Genomic DNA, 23,143 nt, shown 5'->3' with positions numbered 1-23,143 from the left:
TCTTTCACTTTAATGAGGCAGCAAATTAAAAAAACATACATATTGTTGTTTGTAGTGCAGAAAATTGGTTAAGTATCACTAATTTATGTTGCATTTGTAGTAAGGTCAAACTGTTACTGTCCGACATAATGTTAGATGTAAATGTTTGTTGGAATTTATGCTCATTTCTGGGCGAATCGTCAAAAAACTAAAGCAAAACTGCACTTTTCCATTGAGGCTCTGTGTGCTTGAGTTGTTGTCAATCACTGTGACAGCCCAGGTTGTTCACAGTTTGCGGATTTGGTGGCTAACTCTAACCCTCCCGTTGAAAATGCCGCGGAGCCAGCGAATGGAACCGTACCAGCCTATAGAATACAGACATTCTGTTTGAAAACACCAGAAGGGTTTCTGTTTCGGTTAACAGTTCTAGATCCATGGAGTGGCTCACGTTTTGCCCCGTTTTGTGTCGTGAGTCCCTAAAAATGTGGGCTTTAGTTTCCGGGCTGATGCGGTTGTTGTTGTTTTGTGCATTTTCTTACCAAATGTTTATTTTTGCCGATATATTATGTCACAATCAGGATTTGTCGGGATTAGGGTTAGGTTTGGGAAAAGGTCAGAGGTTAAGACATTTGGGGACGTGTAATGTAAGTTTAGTTTCCTCTCCGAGCTCATGAGAACCTCCGTCCTTCTAGTCTCCCACAGAATCCTCAATGAATCGGCCCACTCAGAGCAAGGATTGAAGAGGGTCAAACCAAAGACAACAGGAGCGCTAATCCCGGGGAAAGGAAGAAAAAAAAACACCAATTGACTCATTGTAATCATTTCCCCACTTTACTTGCTTACATTGCCTTCACTACAAACACTTTTAAAATAACACATTATGCTAATTCAACCGTGTGATATTTTAGCCTTGTTTGCGACAGTGTTTCCTCATCAACGCACTCAACGCTGATTCCTGCATGTTTGGCTAATCCTGTATTACTGAGGCTCGAGTGCTCACAGAATCCCTCTTTTCACCCACCCCCCATCCCAAATAATTGCGCCTACTACAAGGTACAAGTTCCTGGACTCCGAGTGATCCATGAGGGGTTCTGTTTCTATTACTACGCCGTTTTGGAACATTTATACTGAATAAAATGTTAAAACGATGATCTTCTTATGCAATTCAATACTTAATACATGAAAAAGCATAACGTCTTCTTTAAGTTGAGAGGAAGCTGCATATGTTGATTCAGTCAGCGCTAAAATGAACTGAGTTAGTAGTTTGAACTCGGTGTTGTGACCACTCGAACATAAAAATTACATATTGAGGTAAATTGCACGTCTAAAGCCTGTATTTGAGAGAAACACTGGAAGTCCAGACAGGAAGTGACAGCAGACGATAACTGCAGAGTGGAGAGGGCAGTAAACGGGCTTAAATGAGTTCAACGTGAAAGATCTGAGGTCAGACAGAACCAGAGTGCTCCTGTTTGGATAATTGTAGTACAGACAGTACACAGCGTAACAGTGTACACTACATATTTCCAAAGGTGCTTAGAAACATGAACATATTTGACTTGGGTTGCTGTAGTTACAATTCATGCGTACATATTTTGCAGCTTGCACGAGAACATGACATAGAAAGGACTTTGATTTTGATGTGACTTTATCGAATCACGGACAAATATCCATTGATTAAAAGGAAATGTAGTCGAAATCAAATAAAGTGTGAGTTTGTGACGTTAGTGGGGTTTTTACTAATACTCTGTGCACTTTTTATTGCTGCGTCAAAGATAACTTTATATGTACCGTACTTGCTTTCTCGTCCTCTGGAGAATTATGTTATAACGTCACCAATCTGCCATGCATTTTACATTATAAATAATAATTCAAAGCAATAATGGGTGAAGTTACAGCTCTTGGATTACAGGGTGATGCTGTAATTCTCATGGAAAAGGACTGGATAGAAGCATCGTTCTTACTGCCTGGATTTCACATACCGTATTTTCCGGAGTCGCAGTTTTCATAGTTTTGGTGCAACTTATCCTTATATTTATACTTATATACTTATACTTATACTCCAGAGAAACTTATATGTGATATTATTTGTTATTTTCACACTTGCAACTGCATTTCATACTCCAGTGCAACTCAGATATTTTTTTTCTTCTCTATTATGCATTTTTTGGCTGGTGCGACTTATAGTTTGGAAAATACGGTTTTGTCCGTATGCACACGTGTAGTAAAAGTTCCATGTAACGTTCTATAAATGACACTTCAGGTCTAGTCCAAGATTGGGTCAGAATTTAGCCTCAATTTAATCAGAAGTTTATTCTACTTCACGCCACTTTTCACACTCCGTTAGCCCAATCGGAACTGCTCTCCGTCTCTCACCTCATTCTCATATTTATACTTCACCTAGTCCAAGTTTGTACGTCCTTCGAACACGAACCCGCGGCCTGTCAATCATTGCTCCTATTACGCTCTTTAACTTTCACCCACTCCCTACGTTTCCCGTCTGTGCTATCGTGAAACAGTTTCGGAGGTCAAATCCACGGCACTGCCATGTTGGATGTTTGCGGATAGAGAGTCCACTGCTGTTGTCATTGCTTTCCCGGGAAATATTTGTTCTACTACGTAATATTGAATCAAATAATGGGCCAAAGCGATCCATTTGAAGCAGCGATTGGAAATGTTTGTCATCTGGTTTTCAGTATCTCCTCCCGTCCATGAAATGTGATTTGTGATTCAGGTCATTTGTTCTCCATTGTTGTGTTGGATTGAAAAGAACACTTGAAAAAATACTTGCAAGAACGGTCTCTCTGAAGTATCAAAGGAGAAGCAGGTTGTGCAAACGCTTCCTGTTGTAATGTTTTAGTCCAAGCAAATTCCTGGCCTAGTCCGAGTTTACGGCTTGTTTGAATCCTGGCTTTGTCCCTGGTTGTGTTGTCATGACACTAATGTGTAACTTGATTTATGCTACAAAGTTAAAGGCTCAATATTCTATAAACAATTTGATTTCTTGAAATCTTGTGGTTTTATATTAGTTCTGATATAGATCGAGCGCAGGGCTGTCACTCACAAATATTTTAGTTGTCGACTAGTTCGCGATTATTTTTTCTATAGTCAATTTAGACGAGTCAAACAAGTATTTCTAGACTTTTTAAATACATAAATACATTTTTAACAACAAAAAGATAGAAATACCGATGAAGGCAGTGTATTATTGACATTTTGATTTAAAAATGCCACTGTTGTAAAAACTTTTTGTAGCTCTTTTTGAGTCTGTGTTGTCCAGATAACAATTAAGATGATCAAAATACAACTATGATCAGTAATCACAAGTAGTTGTTTAATTGAGTAATTGTTGCAGCCCTAATCAAGATGATTCAAAAACTATTCAGGAAAGATCAAACTCCGTCCCATTTTCTGTTCTGACTTTCTGGGGCTGAGGGAAAACAGAGCCTATGACAGGAAAAGATCAATTTATCTTTCAATAATTTAGTATTTGTTCCTTCTTAAAACAAAATAAAAACTGCCTTTTACATATAGCTTTTACGTACATAAACAAGACCAAAGACCAAATTTATTCCTCCAAAGTCCAAACGCTGCTCTAAATCACGTGCTTTTACTGACAGCGGATTGGCTGTAGACCTCTTCATTAAGAAAATCGAAGCATATCCTTGACGATAAGGCCTGACTGAATCCAGCCCTATCAATTAGTATCTGGGTAACGTATTTTGTCCTGGTTTAGTTCTTGTTTACTCCTGATCAACTCTGATTAGGTCTTATCTCCGTCGCGGTCCACTTGGTTTACGTCGTGGTCGGAACTAATTTTCTCTTGAAATTGACAGATTGTTTCTCCCCGAAGCATTTCTAACCGAGTGCTGTGGTCTGTGTTGTGACTGAACAAAGTGATGATGAGGAGCGGGATGCGGTCGCCATGGAAACAGAGGCATCCTCCGTATCTCGCGCCGACAGAGATCGAGCGGAGTTTATAAAGACGTGAGTGCTCGCCATTCATCACTGTCAGCTGCAGCTCGGCATTCATCACACAAGATTATTACCTCAACGTGCCGACAAGAGAGGGACTGGAGATAAAATAGATGTTTAAATATATAGGTATGTGTAAGTTATATGCGAGGAGAAACATGTATCGTAATCTGTAAAAAAGAGGATGTCTGATGGCCCTCTGCTGGCAACGGCGGGGAGTGAAGCATGTTGAATTGACAAGTTAGCAGCACGGCTATTGTCAACAAGATGACCTTTTACAGTGAATATTTGCGAGTATTCAGAGTGAGTTTGGAGAGAGAAAATAAGACGTTCAAGTCACAGGAGGCCATTCTGATTCTGGCTTTCAACAGTTTAGTCGGGGAGAAGCTGTGGCACATCGATATCATGCGTTTTGGAACTGGCCTATTATTCATAAATACTGGACTGGGATTAATGGTGCAGTTTGTCTTCAATATTGGCGATCCATTTGACATTAAAACAATGTATCTCAGATGTAAAACTCAAACAATGGATACCACTGATGGATACCTGTGGAGTGTACTTTTGGATGCAGCAAATAATCTAATAACAAGAAATTGGAGAACAGGAAGGGCAAAACTGTCAAAGACCGGATTGAAACAACATTGGACATTTCCAAGATTGAAACATTGACTTGTCCCTTTGAAACTAAATGTGAATTAAGTATCAAGAAGCAGAAGTTACCACATAGTACTCACTACCACATGTGAGCTAGTAAACACACTATAGACTGAACTCAGCAGCTTCTGTCTCATTATCTGTAAGTGCCTGTACATTTACAAACTTCCTGTGGAGGATATTCAGCTTTAACCAGCACAACTACAGACAGGATGCAGGGATCTGGTATTCTTATTTATTCCTATAAATGTTCCTAATACATTTATTTTATCTTGTCTGTTTAAATGTAATTGAAATAAAAGTATATTCGATATAGTTTAGTCCAGTGGTGGGCTTTTTCACCTGAGGGCCACATTGGGGTATCGGACCTGTTTTCATACCGCTACTATTTCAGTTAAGTTTCAAATTCTTTTTTAGCATACCTGTAACTAAGTTTCAAAATATTATAAACTAAAAAAACAGAGATTTTAGAAAATGTGTTTTCAATTGGCCAGAGGTATGAAAAAACTGAAACTTTCTTTTGAACAAATTGTTTTGCTGCACACGTTACTGAACTGAAATCCAAACTAATCAACATAAATAGTGACTTCTGTACTAGTATAGAGGAGTTTTCAGACAGAAAGTGTTTCTATACAGAGAACGGTCTTAAAGATCAAAGATTGTAAAAGATTTAAGGAAGAAGTTTGAAACATGGGCTACTTTCCTGTTCCTCTTTAGAAAAACAAAACAACATTCTAAACTAATGTGAAGCAGGTGCAGTACCCGACACTGAGCTAAGCACTTTGATTACATTCAATTATTAAAACACTACTTTATACAGATGACTACATTCGAGTTAAGTCTCGTTGCTCGCGTTGCCAGATCTTGAAATTATCCCTCAAATTCCTCTCTGTGATCTGGAGTGAAGCCCCGCCCCTAAGTCCTTCAGGTTGTCCTCAGATCCAAATGTGTGTCTGATTTCACGCCGACACTGCCACATGTTCTGCTCACTCCAGGGGAAAAAACTGGAACCAGATCAGAGGCCTCTCGACATGTAAGAAAATCAGTTTTAAAAAATGATCAGAGAAAGATGTTTGTGTCTTAACATGCAAGCGGGCCATAAAAGTGAGTTATGGTTTAGTGCGAACTTCTGAAAACATCTGGAGACAAATAGAGAGCGTGTTTTTTATTAAGGTTTGCATCTGTGATTGAGTGAGGGAGATAAGAAACATATTGCGCTGTTAAGAGAACAAAAGGAACCGTAATCTGTTGAAGTAATTAGATAAAAGTTCGTCCTCGTTTATGTCCTACACCAAGAGTCCATAATGCGGGCACAAGCTTCCGTTCAGATGATTCAGGTTCAACTCGGAGCAAAACTAACATTTACATAAGTGTTTTTCCCACAACATGCCAACCTTTCACCCACTCAACTCTCACCTCGTTCAAATATACCCCCGTCTACCTGACCCGAGCTCGACTTAAGACACAGAGAGAAGCAGAACCACCTCTCACACCTCTCTATGTGAATGGAATCAAAGAGAATTTAGCAGCTGAACTCTGTGGTTTGTTTAGTCTTTTCAATTCAAGTATTCTCAATTTGTCGTAGATTTTCTCATTCTTTTCAAAGGATGACCTTTTGACATACAATTTCAATCTGAAAGTCCACAAAGTATGCAAAGTTTTGGTTTTGCAAAGTACTTCTTGACCTTGGTTGCCTGGTGAGCCAGTTCCTCATACTTTCTGTTCTAGAACCAGACCATAAAGACCAACACATTTTTAAATCATCGCATCATCACTTTTTATTCTTAGCTGAACTTTATGTTTTTATATGAACGGGCCATGTGTCCACCAGGGCTTTCTAGGTGCAGTCAGTGATCGGAGTGTTTCCGGTTTGGGGACCACAGGATCTCATCTCTGCTGTTTGCAGACGGTGTTGTCATCAAGTGGAGGAGTTCAAGTATCTCGGGGTCTTGTTCACGAGTGAGGGAAGGATAGAACCTGAGATTGCCGGGCGGATCAGTGCAGCGTTTGCAGTGATGCGGTCGCTGCATTGGACTGTTGTGATGAAGAAGGAGCTGAGACGAAAGGCAAAGCTCTCGATTTACCGGTCAATCTACGTTCCTCACCTATGGGCTCATGAGCTTTGGGTAATGACCGAAAGGACGAGATCGCAGATACAAGCAGTGGAGTTAGGGTGAGGAGCTCAGCATCTGTTCCGGATGCATTCTGGAGATGGAGAAAGCGTGAGAGGGAAGTCTGCAACCTCGGCGACCTGGCCCTGAATAAGTGAATGCACGGATAGACCACGTGTTTCTCTGATCGGTCAAGACACCAATCAATCACGCCAAATCAATCAGAAATCATGGAAACAAGATACAATACAGAGTTAGTGTGTAGTCTTAGCCAGTCGGGCAATAGCACTGGCATTCATGGTGTATAACTACAGTAGCGTGTAAAAACAAGTAAAGGTGAATCTGTCCTAATGATCTGGAAAAACACAAAACAATGTTGCTAAAACAATTGGTTCATAATGAAACATATGCTGGTGAAAGGCGGAGGTAAAGGTCAGACACAGCGACTAAAAGGGTTGCTGTTTTAATCAAATCAGAAAACTAGATCTATGTAACAGAAAAATGTAGAGATTAATCAAGATTACGTTGACTTCAAACTATTTCAAAACCAACAAATAGAAAATTGAAATTATCCGAACCTCAAAAATTCACAAAGGCTTTGTGTGTGGGAGAATCCGTAATGGTTGAGAAGAGTGGAGGTGGACCGAAAAAGTCAAACTGTGTTCTTCTAAAACAGATGCTTGGAAGCGGTGCAGATCAATATTTACCAAAGTGACCCATTTTCACAGCTTTAGTCCTGGCAGCTCCTCTCTCTGCTCTTCTGTCTATGCCCACTCCGCTAGCCACTGAAACTCTGCCCAAAACAGTCCTTCACATGCTCCAATATGGCTCTCTGAGGTCTGCGTACACTGGTTTAACGTGCTAAAATATGGCCTGAATTGTGCTTCTCATTATAGCCAATTCAGCCAATAATTTGCTCACTCTTCATTAGTATAAAATTAGCCTTCACACTTTCCCAATCTGTGAATTTTCTGTTTCCTCCTGTAAAAGCACGAGTGTCTCTTCTTTTTCCTCTGCCTCTGCACACTGCTCACACACACAGCGTTCCATCCTCCTTTTAAACACACAAACTAACTCAAGTCATCATTTAGCAGGAAAATCACTCATATAATGTCACAGGTGAATCAGTTGCACATTTATTTCCTGATATGTATTGTCTAAAACAGTTCCAACAGCTTAGTCTTTTCTGGGTCTTTTGAATTAGAGTAAAATTGGATAAAAGTTAAACATGTGCTCTGTTAGAATATAACAGCACCAAGCAGTTTTCTTCCCTTCATCTGTAAATGGATGACAGGTTTAATTACTGGAGCACAATAACAGCAGACTGGTGTCCGTGCTTTTGGCCTATATCAATATTATAACATGTTTATATTGGCAAATACCAATACAGGGCCGACATACAGTATATTGGTGCGTCCCTGTTGAATACCGATGCCTTTTTTGGTAGCCTACAGTTGGACATGACCTCCCATTCCATCCTGATTGTTCAGTCCAATGTAGACTCAGTCCTAGTTCCTAGTTCCCCCGGAGGTCAGTCTTTAAATAGACTGTGTGTGGTGCAGATTTAGAGCCTTATGCAAGAGCTGCCACTGACCACTGCTGAGACCTGCTCTGATCCTCACTATTGCATGTGGTCTCCGCCGTGGTTACACTCAAAATCTGTTTTATCATCAGATTTATGGAGTTATACGATTATAATAAGAAAACAAGCAATCTGATTTCTTCCTGCTCACGGTTTCTCTGACTACTCACACCAGATTAAGTGGTTTGAATATAATGTACATAGTCTTACAGCCCAAAAATCAGATATTAATCTCATGCACTCTTGTCAAACCCCCGTCAGTCAGTCTGTGGTCTGTAGAACCATTATTGCTACTATCTTTCCAATTAATTGTTATAAAATATTCTATCCTAATGCCTTGGGTGATGGATTATTGTCCTTGACATCTGGTTATGTATCTGGCTCATTGGAGGTAGACATAAACACAATTCTGTCCTAATTAACTTAATTTTTGTTTTCGCTTAGTTTTCGAGTAACCTTTAATTAACATTTTTGTGCATGTTCAAAATGTAGCTATGTAGCATGTTCTAATTTGTGCATCTATTACATATTCATAAGTGACTCATGAGTCTCCATCATCTGGACTGACAAGCAGACTGTGCACCACCAGGCGCAAACAAACCTTCAGCACAGAGAAGAAGACCTGTTTGATGACCTCATTTCATGCCATCAAGGCGATGAAATGAGACAGTTTTACTTAAATATACATATACTTCAAGGAGTAGTTCTATAATAATACTTGAATACTTGATTACACTAAAAATGTTTGGAATTTGTGTCTTGTCTTATTCATACAGGCCTATACTCAATACCATGTAGGCCTATAGTTCAGAATTAAACTGCTAGCTCCGCCCACTTAGTCCCTTCTCTCCCCCTAAAGTCCAACTATACTTTTGTAACAAAGTAACAAATACTTTTTAAAAAATGTAAAGGAAATATGATTCAGGTATGGGCTCTTTAATATTTAATTCTCATGGATGATTTCATTTCTTGGTTAGTTAAACCAAAAGAAAAGTGCACATAATTAGAGTTTGTTGTTTTATAACGTGCATGTTTGTATATTTTGGTTGTAAAAAAAATAATGCTTTTCAAGATATTACAATATATTAATTGTGATTTGTGATCTATGAATGGTTGTCATAGTGAAATGCTGAAAATGGCAGGTTAATGTCCACTTTATAAAGGATTTTGTGATTGTGTCATTGCAGATTGTGATGCGTGGTTATATTGAACATGTGTGACGTGTGTGGGTCAGAATGGAGTTACTGGGTGTAATTGCATTTGTATAATTCATTTGTGCATATCACGGACTGCAGTTGGAAACAAGCTACAATATTTAGCTCTAATCTGATGCAAAACAGCTATGTTTTTATGAGCTTTAAGTGCATATGAAATATTAGACAACGCATTTCACTAAAACATAGATAACATGATTATATTTAAAATTTTACCCAAAAGAAATATGGCCCAAAACTTGACACTTACGGTGATATTTATAATGTTACTTCCTATATACCGGTATATAAATAGTAATAAGTAGAGGTAATTCCCACAACTATTACTTAGCAACCATAATACAAACAATGGCCCAAAACCAACTAATAATACTTGATAACACTTTTTAAACTGTTTAAACTGTAATTTAAAAAAGGGTTTATTGGTGACCTAGACAGGTGGATTCTGTTTTAGAACTCTGCGACGCAAAACTCTGATAAAGATTAACCACAGGAACTACCAAACAACGTAATAATTAGAAAATCTGTCGTATGCACGTTAATGTCTCGGTACAATGTTCCTTCAAATAAACACTAAACAAATTCAAAACAATTATAAAATAAAAGGTTGAAATATAGCAGCTGAAGGCTTCTAGATATAGAAAATATTCATACTAATAAAGTGTTATGGCGAACCTGTATTATTATGTCTCACACACAAAACGTATCTTATTGTGAAAGGGTGAAGGAAGTGTTAGAGGGGTGAAGGTATTTAAGGTGATTGTTGTTGCACAGGTTGATGGAGGTTAATAAAGAAGAGACTGAAACGTTCCTCTCGTCTGCTTATTCTAACTTCCACAGTGTATTGTTTATACTAATCATGAATGATTTATTCTTTTTTTGACATTTTGATTTAATAATGCAGCTGTCTTTGTTGTAAAAGGTATTATGTATGTGTTTTAGAGTTTGAATAGGTCAGAGAATGGTTATAATGATCAAAATATGACTATGATTATCTTTCATAGTCGTCATGATTAGTCAATTAAGTTTTGAATAAATGTGTTGCTATAGCCTATACGAGCTAAATGACTAAAAATTAATTTGCTCACTTATAAATGTTAGTAGCATATAATAGTTTAAACACATTTCCAAGTCAGGAGTCTTGACTTGTTTTCCAGATCTGCTGCTGCTGGAGCTGGCCTGAAGTTAATGAGGTCATGACCCGCGAGAAGTGTTTCTGGTTGCCGCGACAACAGCTCATTTCAATAATTACAGTGTGATAATGAGATGGGACGACACTGTGGTTAACACACACGCAGACTTGTGTTTGGCCTTCAGCTAATGCACAAAAGCGTCGTTACCATCGCACATCATCCATGAAGAGCTGCAGCCGTCTGTCATCACTTTTATCAAACTCAAGTCTTAAATATTTAACATTTTCAGTTCCAACGCGTTCTGTTCCCATCTTACTACCCAATATAGAAAAAAAAAAACAGTATACAGATATTGTACTGAACTGATAATGCATTGAATTTAGATTACATTATTAGTATAGTAATACGTTTAATACATTTGTTTTGTGTATCCATATTTTGGAACCAATTTTGTTGCTTATCCGAAGTATAGTTGAAGTATATCTACTGCAAATTTTATATGAATGTTTAATCCTTTTCCTGACGTTGTGATTGACACGTTTTAGTATTAGAATGTAATGTTGTCAATCTTCAATCAATCTAAATCTAAATAAATGCATCACAATTTTCTCCTCATATATAGATAAATCTCAGTTTTCCATTAGAATTTATAATGTCAAATAAAAAGGCTTTCAATATTAATTTCCAAAACACAAACAAAAGATGTGACATGTATTATTTGTTTGTCCCTCGAGTGGGAGCTGATTTGGGCAATTGAGCACTCTGTTATGCTGCTCCCTCAGCTTGGAACACTGGTTTCCATTACAAATTTTGTTTTTAAATACTAGTCCTGCTTTAATCTCTTACAATGTTTTATTTGTGCGCACATGATCTTTGGCCCAACTTTGAAAAAGTAATTTCAGCTTTTTTTCCCCCCTGGTTAAATAATAATAATGACTGAATCTCTAGCTCCCTCATATTCTTTTTGTCATTTTGCGAGGAACCATGTGATCCTTGGCCACATGATACTGCTCAACAATCCCATGATGAAACCAGATGTCAGGATAAACCATTAATCTGCCGGTGATCATAACGTTACGGCTGATCGATATAGACTTAATCTCATTATAAACGCCTGTTATGAAATATGTTTCGAGCACAATGTTGTTGAAAGTGATGGACCCAGCCACAAGTCGATATTTGCTTTCATTATCTCTCCAATAGAAAGCACAGTAAATGCTTTTAACCCGTCCTGGAGGAGTGTTAATGTACAGGGATTTCTATGACCGGTAATTCATGTTGGTTGATGCGGGAGTGGTTAGCCTGTTCCACCGGTCGCTCCCGTCTCCTATTCTAAACTGCTATTTTATTCCCCTTGATGAAATGTGTTCTGGGAAGAATTGTCTTTCAGTTCTGAAGAATTTTTGCCCAAAAAACTTGGATGTACCTGGCTCCTGATAGAGTCTTGTTTTTGTTAGAAACTCATTCTTACAGCAGTTCCATTGTAGAATGTAACATCTGGACTCTGTTTTTCCAACATCTGGACTTCTGTTGTTTTTTCCAATATGCAGAGGAAATGTCAACATTTGAAAAGGGAAATCCACATTTATATATATAAATATAAAATATGTTTGTTTCATTGTTTTATTATGTAAATGGTTTATAGTGAAAAGTGGTTAAACTCTACCTCGAGAGCAGGGGGGGCAGATGCATTAATTTATACTTAACTAATGTTCCAAAAAGACTGGACTTTCCCTTTGTGACTTGAGACTTGACTTTGACTTGAGCCAAATGATGTAGAATGACTCGTGTTGTAATTATAATAAAACCAACAGGACAATAGGAGGGCATTTGTGTTTAAATATGCGAATGAACTGTGCTACAAAACGTACTACAAACTCCAAACCAGGGTGAGTGGGCTTTTGAGAGTCCCACCAGACTCTGGAACTCACTCCCTCCTGAGTCCATCACCATTTATAAAAAGAGTATGAAAGCCCTCCTGTTTAGACAGGCGTTCTGAGTATTTATAATCTATATGACTTCATGATTATTCTTCTTGTTATTCCTGCATATTTTCATTATTATTATCTGTTTTACAGTTTGTTATTGTTGTTGCTTTAACCTGTGAAGATCTTTTAATGATCTTATGAAAGACGCTCCACAAATAAAACTGACACAATCACTGCACTTCAAATCACTGCAGCCCAGAGGAAGGGAGCAAAGGAGGAAAGGAGGAAGGGAGGAAGGAATGGAGGAAGGAGGAAAAGTGTGCTTCTGTGGAAGGGTAAAAACTAGAAGAAAGACGTTTTCTGTTCACAATAACACGGACAACATATATTACGTGTCCCGGGGGATTTGAATTTTCAGGTTGAAGGCTAAGCACAGAGGCAGCAGGGACGGCTCAGAGAACACAGGAGCTTTACAGGGAAACAAAGAGCAAGACCTTCACACACATGAAGTACTTTTGGCTACAGTCTACGCTGTGCAGACAAGCAGTTCATGTTTAAAGCTTTTCTTCAGTTTTCTTTCTGGAGAAGGCCCTCCACACAACCCTGTCTCACTGCAAATCTATAGCGCGCTGATTCCACTACATGCAGCTGCACTCCATGACCTCCACCGTCGTTATAGTGACTGAGGGCAGTTCCACATCCCACGTGTTCGCCGCTCAGGTCAGCTCTGCCACTCTGCCGCCGTCTGACTTGAGTGTGGATCACGTCTATAACTGAGACAGCACCAGGAGGAAAGTGTCATGGACTTGTTCAACTGTTTTAACGCTAAATTACTCTTGTGGTTGGGAAAACGTGTGAAATCCCTCGCGTGAGAGCTAAAGAGCGACCTCATTAAAGGTCCCATAACATGCAAAATCGACTTTTCGGAGCTTTTAACCTTCTTACATTGCTATTTGTGCTTCATATATGTACCCAGAGTATTTTTTTGATTCCTGCAGTGTTTAGCTATATTACACACTATTTCCTGCACGCGTCATCATCCCCCCTCACCCTCCCCCTCCCGCCTCCCATCTGCCGCCTCCCGCCCCCTTCCCCCCGGCTCCGCGCTGCTGCAGGCTCGTCTCCCCATACAAGCCCCGGAGTTTTTCTGCTTCGATTTACGACGACACACGGCTCAAAGAGGCCCAAAACTTCATTAATGATATCGCACTCTTTACTATTATCACAATGGTGAAGGTTTATGTGGCAGTTGATGCAGCAACCGGGAAAATAAACGGAGAGAATTTCTATCCGATACCGAAAAACCAGGAAATAAGAGCGCGATGGACATGAGACTTTTATATCTATAGATCTATATATATATATATATATATAGATCTATAGATATATCTGTTCTCCAGATTTATTTAGTCTCAAAGTAGTGTTGAGCTGAAGGTTCTATCGTTTCTCACTCAGTCGAGCGGAGCGGCGCAGCGCGGAGCAGACAGCTGTGGGGGCTACGTCACGGGTGGGCGGGGCACACACGCGCTCTGAGACTACGTCACGGGTTGGGCGGGGGAGCCAGATCGCTCTTCGCAAGGGTGGGGGCGAATATCAAACCAAGCCGTTTGCATTTTCGGGTTAGTGAGGGGGTCCAAGGTATGGGTGATATTTCTAAACTATTCTGTTAAGGGTGTTGCACAACCCTTATTATTATCAATTATACACTTAGGATAGACTACGAAACGTGAAAAAAAGCATGTTATGGCACCTTTAAGCACGTTATCTGTTATCGGCACTTCTGCTTTAGAATAAATCGCTATTTGGTGGACATGGACGCAGCGGAGCAGTAGTGGGACATTTTGTGCAGCTAGTGTCATCTTCATGAGGTAAAGCACCATGTAGCTTCAAGGCCAATAGCCGATATGTGAAAAGTTGCAAATATCAGCCCGTTAAATTGGTTTAGCTCTAATATTAATAATTGCATCTACAGCCAGTAACAATGAACATAACCTTTTGGTCATTTATGCATCTCATGAACACAATCTATGTAAGCGGAGGAACAAACGTGTAAGATGGAAATTCACAACAAGCCAAAATGATACCAAAGTTGTCTATAACTTGAAAGTTACAGCACCTTTGTTATATAGCTACAGTCATCCAGAAATAACCCTGGTCTACTGGCAACCAAACACAGCTCTAATAGAGGCGAGAACTTCACCAAATACTCACCAAACTGCAGCGAGTGAAGGAACACAGACCTGCACAACCTGTTCACCAGCGGAACAGGAACACCCAACCAGGACAATACCATATTTTAAACCACGGCCAAAATTATGTAAAAAGGTGTGACTTATACTGTACCGGAGCGACTCATATGTAATATTTTTCGTTATTTTCACACTGACAACCGCAAGAGGGCGCTCTAGGCTCTAAGCGACGCAGAAGAAGAACCTGCACTTCCTCGACCTCGAGAGTTTGCAGAGCTGTTTAGAAGTGACACCGAGGTTGTGATTAATTGTGCAGAGTAAAACGCGCAGTAATGTATTTTCCGGACTATAAGTAGCACCTTTTTTCATAGTTTTGGCCGGAGTGCGACTTTATTCGTATATACTTATACTCCGAAGCAACTTATATGTGATATTATTTGTTATTTTGACACTTGCAACCGCATTTCATACTCCAGTGCAACTTGTATATGTTTTTTTCTTCTCTATTATGCATTTTTTGGCTGATGCGATTTATATAGCCAAAACTACTCAAAACAACGTTGAGGCTGACTTCACACTTTCGCAAACACTGCATCAAACATTGGGACTAAACCAAGACTAATCCTGGAACTAAACCTGGACCAGAACTAAACCAGGACTAGGACAGGACCAAACCAAAGTCTTCAACAAGGACGACGTATGAGATATGAACGCAGCTTTCTCTTCAGCGCAGGACTGTAACTGAACTCAGTGTGGATGCATGTGCTTTAGCCGTGACCGGACACTGCTATTTAGAAGTGACACAGAGGAAGAAGAATTCAATAGATTTAGTGATTTGGGGTAAAACTGATGCTTTGGTAAACGTGTTAGCATGTTCTTTATGCTATAGTTATCTGAATAACTGTTAATATGTAACGTTAACACACCAGACACTTACCACAGTTTGTTGTCTGTGCGTCATGTAGCTGAAGGTGTTAGCGTTAGCATACGTACACCTATTCACCATGTTCTCTAATCTGTTATTATTTTAAACTGCATTTCAAGATTAAATGTCTGTTCTTGGTCTTGGATTTTATCAAATACATTTCCCCCAAAAATGACTTATACTCCAGTGCGACTTATATGTGTTTTTTTCTTCTCTATTATCCATTTTTTTGCTGGAGTGACTTATGATCTGGATAGTACAGTACTTTTTATCCTCAGACGTGACAAACACAATCTTCGTTTGAGACAAATTATGCTTTTTTTCAGGTACTACGTATTGAACTATAACATAAATATATCATCATTTGATTTGTTTTTATTTTTAAAAAGTGGCTTGTGACATTGTAGAACTCTATATTTATCACTCGGATACTAAGTACAGGGATGTGGGCGGGGATAGGTGGTAGGTGAACACTAATACTCAAACATACATGAATCCATCAAAATACAACTTTGAGTAAACGAATGAGGAAACACTGTTATTACACGGTTATAAGCTCTTTCAAGTGGATTTTGCATAATATGTTCCCTTTATCTTTAACAAAGGTCACAATGTTATGGCTTAAGTCAAAGCCTGAGTTCTTTATGATGGAGCTGGTCACTTATTACCAAGGCAACTTTGGTGTAAACATTAAACAGGAAGCAGAGGATCATGTGATTGGTCCATGTGCAGAGAATGAAACACTTCACCTCAAACGCTTTATAACTCCAGTACAATACCACCATTTTTGCCCTTGCCTCATGACTTTGCCCTGTTCACATAATGTTCCTTGTGAAGGCTCCAGCTTCTTCCATGTGGTGGATGTTTGTCATGTTTCCTTTTTGTCTTATACTAGAGCTGAAAAAACCTCAAGATCATTCTAAAACTGTTCAGGAAAGTATTTAGTTTGGATACTAGTTTTCGTCGTTAGTCGTCGTGTAGTATCTGATTTCTGATACTTTTGACAACCCTAAAACAAAGAAGTTGTTGTAGGCATGATTAGAAATAGCAACAGTCTAGAAGTATTAGGTTAAATAAGTTAAACCTTATTCTATAGTCAGAGGTCCAAAGCTATTGTTTTAGAGCAGCTTAAACCCGATGGTCACTTAAGTTTACAGTTTATTCCTTGGGGTCTATGACAGGACGTCTCACTCCCCGGCCCGGTCCCCCGGCTCCGCGCTCTTACCTGGGCGGGCCGCTGGGCTCCCAGTAGCGGCAGAACAGGTGCAGTCCGTCCGCGTTGACGATGTGCGGCAGCTCGCTGTACGCCACTCCCTGCGGGCTCTTTGCCTCGGGCATGGACGGCTCTGGGGGGGACAACAACAGCCATGAGATCCACGAGTGCGGGGACAGCAGCGAGGGCACGCCGCACAGCAGGCACCCGAGCCCGGCCACGACCACGCACAAGAGCACGGTGAGAGCGTGCATGGCGGAGGAGGAGAGGAGGAGAGGAGGAGAAGTGAGTAGAAGTGAGGAGGCGCGCGGACAAGTGAGGAGGCGCGCGGAGGAGAAGTGAGGAGGCGCGCGGAACTATGGGAAGTACACACAAGGCAAAGACATCGCAGAGCGAGAGAACAGGTTTGTTTCCGTTTCAACCAGAAAGAGGCGAGAAAGAGGCGCGAGCTCAGCACACGTGCACGCGCCGCGCAGCTCTGTTATGGTGACGTCACGGCCATATGCGCTCTCTCTATCCTTCTCTCTCTCCCTCTCTCTCTTTCTTTGCTCTCTCCTTCTCTCTCTTCTTTTCACTCTCTTTCTCTCCTAATCGCTTTGCTCTTTTTGCTCTTTCTCTTTCTCGCTCTCCCTCTCTCTTTGCTCTCTTTTTCTCTTTCTCTCTCCCTCTCTCTCCCTCTCTCTTTGCTCTCTCTCTCTCTTTGCTCTCTCTCTTTATCTCCCTCTCTCTTTGCCCTCTCTCTCTTTCTCTCCCTCTCTCTCTCTTTGCTCTCTCTCTCTTTCTTTCCCTCTCTCTCTTTCTCTCCCTCTCTCTCTCTTTGCTCTCTCTCTTTCTTTCCCTCTCTCTTTCTCTCCCTCTCTCTCTCTTTGCTCTCTCTCTCTTTCTTTCCCTCTCTCTCTTTCTCTCCCTCTCTCTCTTTGCTCTCTCTTTCTCTCTCCCTCTCTCTCCCTCTCTCTTTGCTCTCTCTCTCTCTCTTTGCTCTCTCTCTTTATCTCCCTCTCTCTTTGCTCTCTCTCTCTTTCTGTCCCTCTCGCTCTTTGCTCTCTATCTCTCTTTCTCTCCCTCTCTCTCTCTTTGCTCTCTCTCTTTCTCTCCCTCGCTCTCTTTGCTCTCTCTCTCTCTTTCTTTCCCTCTCTCTCTTTCTCTCCCTCTCTCTCTCTTTGCTCTCTCTCTCTTTCTTTCCCTCTCTCTCTTTCTCTCCCTCTCTCTCTCTTTGCTCTCTCTCTTTCTTTCCCTCTCTCTCTTTCTCTCCCTCTCTCTCTCTTTGCTCTCTCTCTCTTTCTTTCCCTCTCTCTCTTTCTCTCCCTCTCTCTCTCTTTGCTCTCTCTCTTTCTTTCCCTCTCTCTTTCTCTCCCTCTCTCTCTCTTTGCTCTCTCTCTTTCTCTCCCTCTCTCTCTTTGCTCTCCCTCTGAATCTTGAATTTAGTTAGATTGCGGTAATTTACATAAATGTATGGGGGAATAATTACGTTTTTTAAGTTTTTCATCAAGTCATTTTAAATATTTTAGATATTTTAAGGGGAAAAATGAGCAAAGTTGCATTCATTTGAGACATATCAATCTAAAAAATACATAGATTGCTAATATTAATTCAATTCAATTTATTTTTGTAACGCCCAAAATCACAACAGCGGTTGTCTCGGAGGGCAACAGTGATTATTAGATTCTTATATATGAGATTGTTATTATTTTGTTAATTACAGAGGTGAGTTTGGATATCCTAATTAGTGTTGAGTAAACTAGATTTATTTCATTTATTGATACGGGGAAAACAAAATTAGAAATGTTTCACTAATAAAAGTAGTTCAAAATTGTCTATGTGGCATTTTTGAACCCAAGACGTATAAAACAGAGTCTAGACAGATAACAGACAAGTGAGCGAGGAGGATAAGGGGTAGGTGAAAACAGGAATTTTCTGGGCACTCAAGCCTCGAACACAAGATTACAGAAACATGCACGAATCAATTGAAATAAAACTTTGATTAGGCTTTTAGAATATGTCCTCTTTAATAAACCAGGCTCAGAATAAGATATCAACAAACCCATCAGTAAAATCCATCAAAATCTTGTTGAGAACCGGATTGGAAAGTTTGGCGTCTGCGTGGTCATTTGAGGGCTGATCTTTATGTTAATTGTTTCTAATCGTTTACATGACAAATGAGCAGAAATGCTTTGCCAGAATATCCTGTGTTATGACTCCATTAGCCTGATGCTAACCTCATACATTACGTCTCTGCATCAGCGTATACAATGAATTAAAGTGACTCACGTTATTGAGATAAGAGCATTATTCCATTATTCTTTCAGTAGTGCCCCACCCACAGCCCATAGTAGCCCCGCCCCCATTGTACAGACTGTATGGGGCTAAAGCCAGGCCAAAGCTGGGGATTTATTCTGCAGAGCGACTGTACAAGCCTTTCTCATTCACTTAGGGATTTGGTCGAACGCCGGGGCGACAAAAGCATATTGTGATTCAGGAGGTACGAAATGTGTCACGCCACCGCACTCCTGTGTACAATAACTTTCACAAGGTTAGACTCGGTTTGGAGATTTAAGTGTCCAGATTAAGGTGGTTTGGACATGTACAAAGTAATCCCTCCCGTCTACTGTCTGCTAAACTTGTTCCAGGAAATGGAAACTGGTGTAATACAATAGAGAAAATGTTATATACAGTACAGGCCAAAAGTTTGGACACACACCGAAGAGTGAATGCAAAAGAGCCAACAAGTGCTAAGCATCTCTGGAACTCCTTCAAGACTGTTGGAAGATCGTTTCAGGTCACGACCTCTTGAAGCTCATTAAGAGAATCCCAAGAGCGTGCGGAGAAGTAATCAAAGCTAAAGGAGGCTACTTTGAAGAACCTAGAATATGAGACATATTTTCAGTTGTTTCACACTTTTTTTTAAGTATATAATTCGACAGGTGTTAATTCATAGTGTTGATGCCTTCAGTGTGAATTTACAATTTTCATAGTCATGAAAATAAAGAAAACTCTTTGAATGAGAAGGTGTGTCCAAACTTTTGGTCTGTACCGTATGTGCAAAGATTTCAAGTGGGGAAAAAAAACTGCACGCTTTTTGTTTGTTTTCTAAAATTTGACTTATGATTTGACTTTCCTCCTCTGCCGAAAAATTGTATGTGCAGTGAAAAACAAAGTTACACAGTTAATTCTTACATGCTCGAGAATGATTGATTTTGTATCCGTTTGGATGTGCTGAGTGTTGAGAGCATGTGACGCGTGTTCCTGTTTCTAAAAATGTACAAAATGTGGGGACAAAAAGCTACAAAAGTACGTCATGTTTCCGTGACATTGCTCAAACATTCCCCGGCGCGTTGCCTAAACTCTGGGTGTGTTTATGTTGGACTCGCTCAGCCGTAATCGTGACACAGAATAAATAGCGTGGTGTATCATTTAATTTGCACGCAAGAAGGGGATTTTCTAAACATTCTCCCCCGATGTCTCCACTGCTTTCATTAGTCATTATGAAGTACTTTCTCCTTTTGTGTGAAATACATTGACATTTCAACAGTTCCTCTTCTTTCAGCTACAGATGCATCACAATGATAAACAAGTTGATTGTCAGGACGGGCGGGGCCTTTCCGTGTGCAGCTGGAACGTTCTCTTTGTGAATGGGCGGGTTTCCCTTATCCCAGGTACTCCGGTTTCCCCCATCAACCTGAAATATGCACCTTAATCCTTCAGCTGTGTACTCCACACCATCAGCTCGCATAAAGCTTTACATTTTAATCAACTTCAAGTATAGATCAAATAAAATATACTTTAACGCCTAAACCAGGACAAAAACATCACATTATAAACTGCATAAACACTGTCTAAACCTGTTACAAACATGTTACAAAAGAATACAGTATAAACGTGAAATAATCTATTCATTTATAGCTTTTTATAACCAAAAATAAACCATGAATGAACTATCTCCAGGGCCGTCGACAGAAAATTGGAGGCCCCCCTTGAATATACATGAATTGGATTGCACACTTTTGATAAAAAGCAGAAAACATTAAACATCAAACATCTGTAGAGCGTGTTGGCTCATATATATATAGAAAATAAATTATTAAATATGATGAATTAAGCATACAGCTCTGTAATCATGAAGTAAATCATTCAAAGGTTGAAATACAGCACATTAAAATGCTTGAAGCGCGGTATAGACTATGCATTCACGTGACATTTAGAAAATCAATTTAGACAAGGGCTTTGGAGGGATTTTGTCAGGATCTGTATATTTTTTTGTATATTTTGGCCTATAATCAATAAGTAAAAAAAGGACTAAACACTTTGAGGTGGACCTTTTTCTCGTCTGTCTGTCAAGTAGCATCATTCACATAGATTTTTGTTTGGCTAATCACAATTTGGCAAATATGAGACTCTCGGTGGGCAACACCCATCTTTGCTCGTAGTAATGATAATAATGATTGTGTTCCATAGATTTCTTAGGGAGAATCAGAGTGAAAACAACAGATTTAACAACCGTGCAAACCCTCAAACAATTTAAGATAGTTGTATTCCAAGATGCTAATGTTTACATCGACCCATAGATGCTTGTAAGTCGAGCAAATGTCAGTGCAACCCTCCAGTGGTAATAAAAACTACAATTATTATGTTTCTCCTTCTTGCGCATTAGAAACATTACTCAATACATTTTGTCATTTCTGCAACTGGAGAAAACATCTTGTCTCCACAGGGTTTAGAAGTCTAAGTGATTGTACACTGTTTATGCAAACTGTTCATAATGAGACATGGAGCGCAGCGAGAATTTGAGGCTGTGAGGAAGTTCAGACTCGACGAGGTTGCATCAGGATAAGACAGTGTGTGTGCAGTGTGTGTGTACAGTGTGTGTGTGTGTGTGTGTGTGTACAGTGTGTGCAGTGTGTGTACAGTGTGTGCAGTGTGTGTACAGAGTGTGTGCAATGTGTGTGCGCAGTGTGTGTACAGTGTGTACAGTGTGTGTACAGTGTGTGTGCAGTGTGTGTACAGTGTGTGTGCAGTGTGTGTGTGTACAGTGTGTGTACAGTGTGTGCAGTGTGTGTACAGTGTGTGCAGTGTGTGTACAGAGTGTGTGCAATGTGTGTGCGCAGTGTGTGTACAGTGTGTACAGTGTGTGTACAGTGTGTGTGCAGTGTGTGTACAGTGTGTGTGCAGTGTGTGTGTGTACAGTGTGTGTACAGTGTGTGTACAGTGTGTGTGCAGTGTGTGTACAGTGTGTGTACAGTGTGTGTGCAGTGTGTGTACAGTGTGTGTGCAGTGTGTGTACAGTGTGTGTACAGTGTGTGTACAGTGTGTGCAGTGTGTGTACAGTGTGTGTGCAGTGTGTGTGTGTACAGTGTGTGTACAATGTGTGTACAGTGTGTGTGCAGTGTGTGTACAGTGTGTGTGCAGTGTGTGTGTGTACAGTGTGTGTACAGTGTGTGTACAGTGTGTGTGCAGTGTGCAATCAGAGGGTAATCACAGGGATGTACAGTTTGCACCAACACCACCATTTGCCAATCACACTTAGCTCAGTAACAACTCTGTCCTGTTTGTTAGAGGCACAATCAGAAAATCATATTTGGACGTTAACAGAGATATAGGTAATGTCCATGAGATTTAGAATTAGAAGCAAATAGGACCGTTGGCATAGTGATTTGCATTTGAAAACATTATTACGGTATGTATTTTTAACTGAAAAAGTCATCAAAATGTCGCATTCACAGGATATAAACAGGAAGCTGAAAGCCATGATTGGACAAGAGGCCAGGAATAGATTTAGATTTTTTTTTAAAAAGCTAAATATAATAAAGTCAATTATTGAATATGAATGGTGGAAAATTTGGAAAATAAGCTCAAAGATGAATAAAGCAGATGTGCCACTTGCACTATGTAACTTTTGTGGTGGAGGGTCCACCACCTGCTTGAGGTTAAACCTCTCCAATTTATTCAATTCCAGGTGTTTTACTAAATAAAACAACAAATATGTGTAATGATATACTGTTCATGCGAGGCAAAGCAATGCTATCATACTCCGTATAGACGAGCCTAAAAGTTACACAGCGCATGTTTGAGCAGTGCAAATGTTTATATTGGGTTGCTTAATTTCAATTCAATTCAATTTATTTTTGTAACGCCCAAAATTACAACAACAGTTGCCTCTGAGGGCTTAAGCTTATGACAACAGGGCAGTCGGCTCTATTAGACAGGACAGCTGACTGTGAAATGGGGGTGAGAGAGAAGGGAGGA

At 39.9% G+C, this 23,143-nt stretch overlaps 1 protein-coding gene across 2 annotated transcripts in view; it reads right to left on the bottom strand.

Annotated features, from left to right (window-relative positions):
• Nucleotides 1-23,143, bottom strand: part of mgll (monoglyceride lipase) — a 43,665-nt gene that overhangs the window by 17,868 nt on the left and 2,654 nt on the right. Inside the window, exon 2 of one of the 2 annotated variants that reach the window (XM_072449376.1) lies at nt 16,916-17,036. In XM_072449376.1, the coding sequence (XP_072305477.1) occupies nt 16,916-17,028 (113 nt within the window). In that variant the 5' untranslated portion in view covers nt 17,029-17,036. Of the gene's footprint in view, nt 1-16,915; nt 17,173-23,143 lie in introns of those variants that run through there. The other variant, XM_072449375.1, reaches the window with a different exon arrangement.

Source organism: Eucyclogobius newberryi, unplaced genomic scaffold (genome assembly GCF_026437365.1).
Source record: "Eucyclogobius newberryi isolate DKJ021-1_F unplaced genomic scaffold, fEucNew1.0.hap1 SCAF_17, whole genome shotgun sequence".
Lineage (NCBI taxonomy): Eukaryota > Metazoa > Chordata > Actinopteri > Gobiiformes > Gobiidae > Eucyclogobius > Eucyclogobius newberryi.
This window is presented reverse-complemented; position numbering and strand designations above follow the sequence as displayed.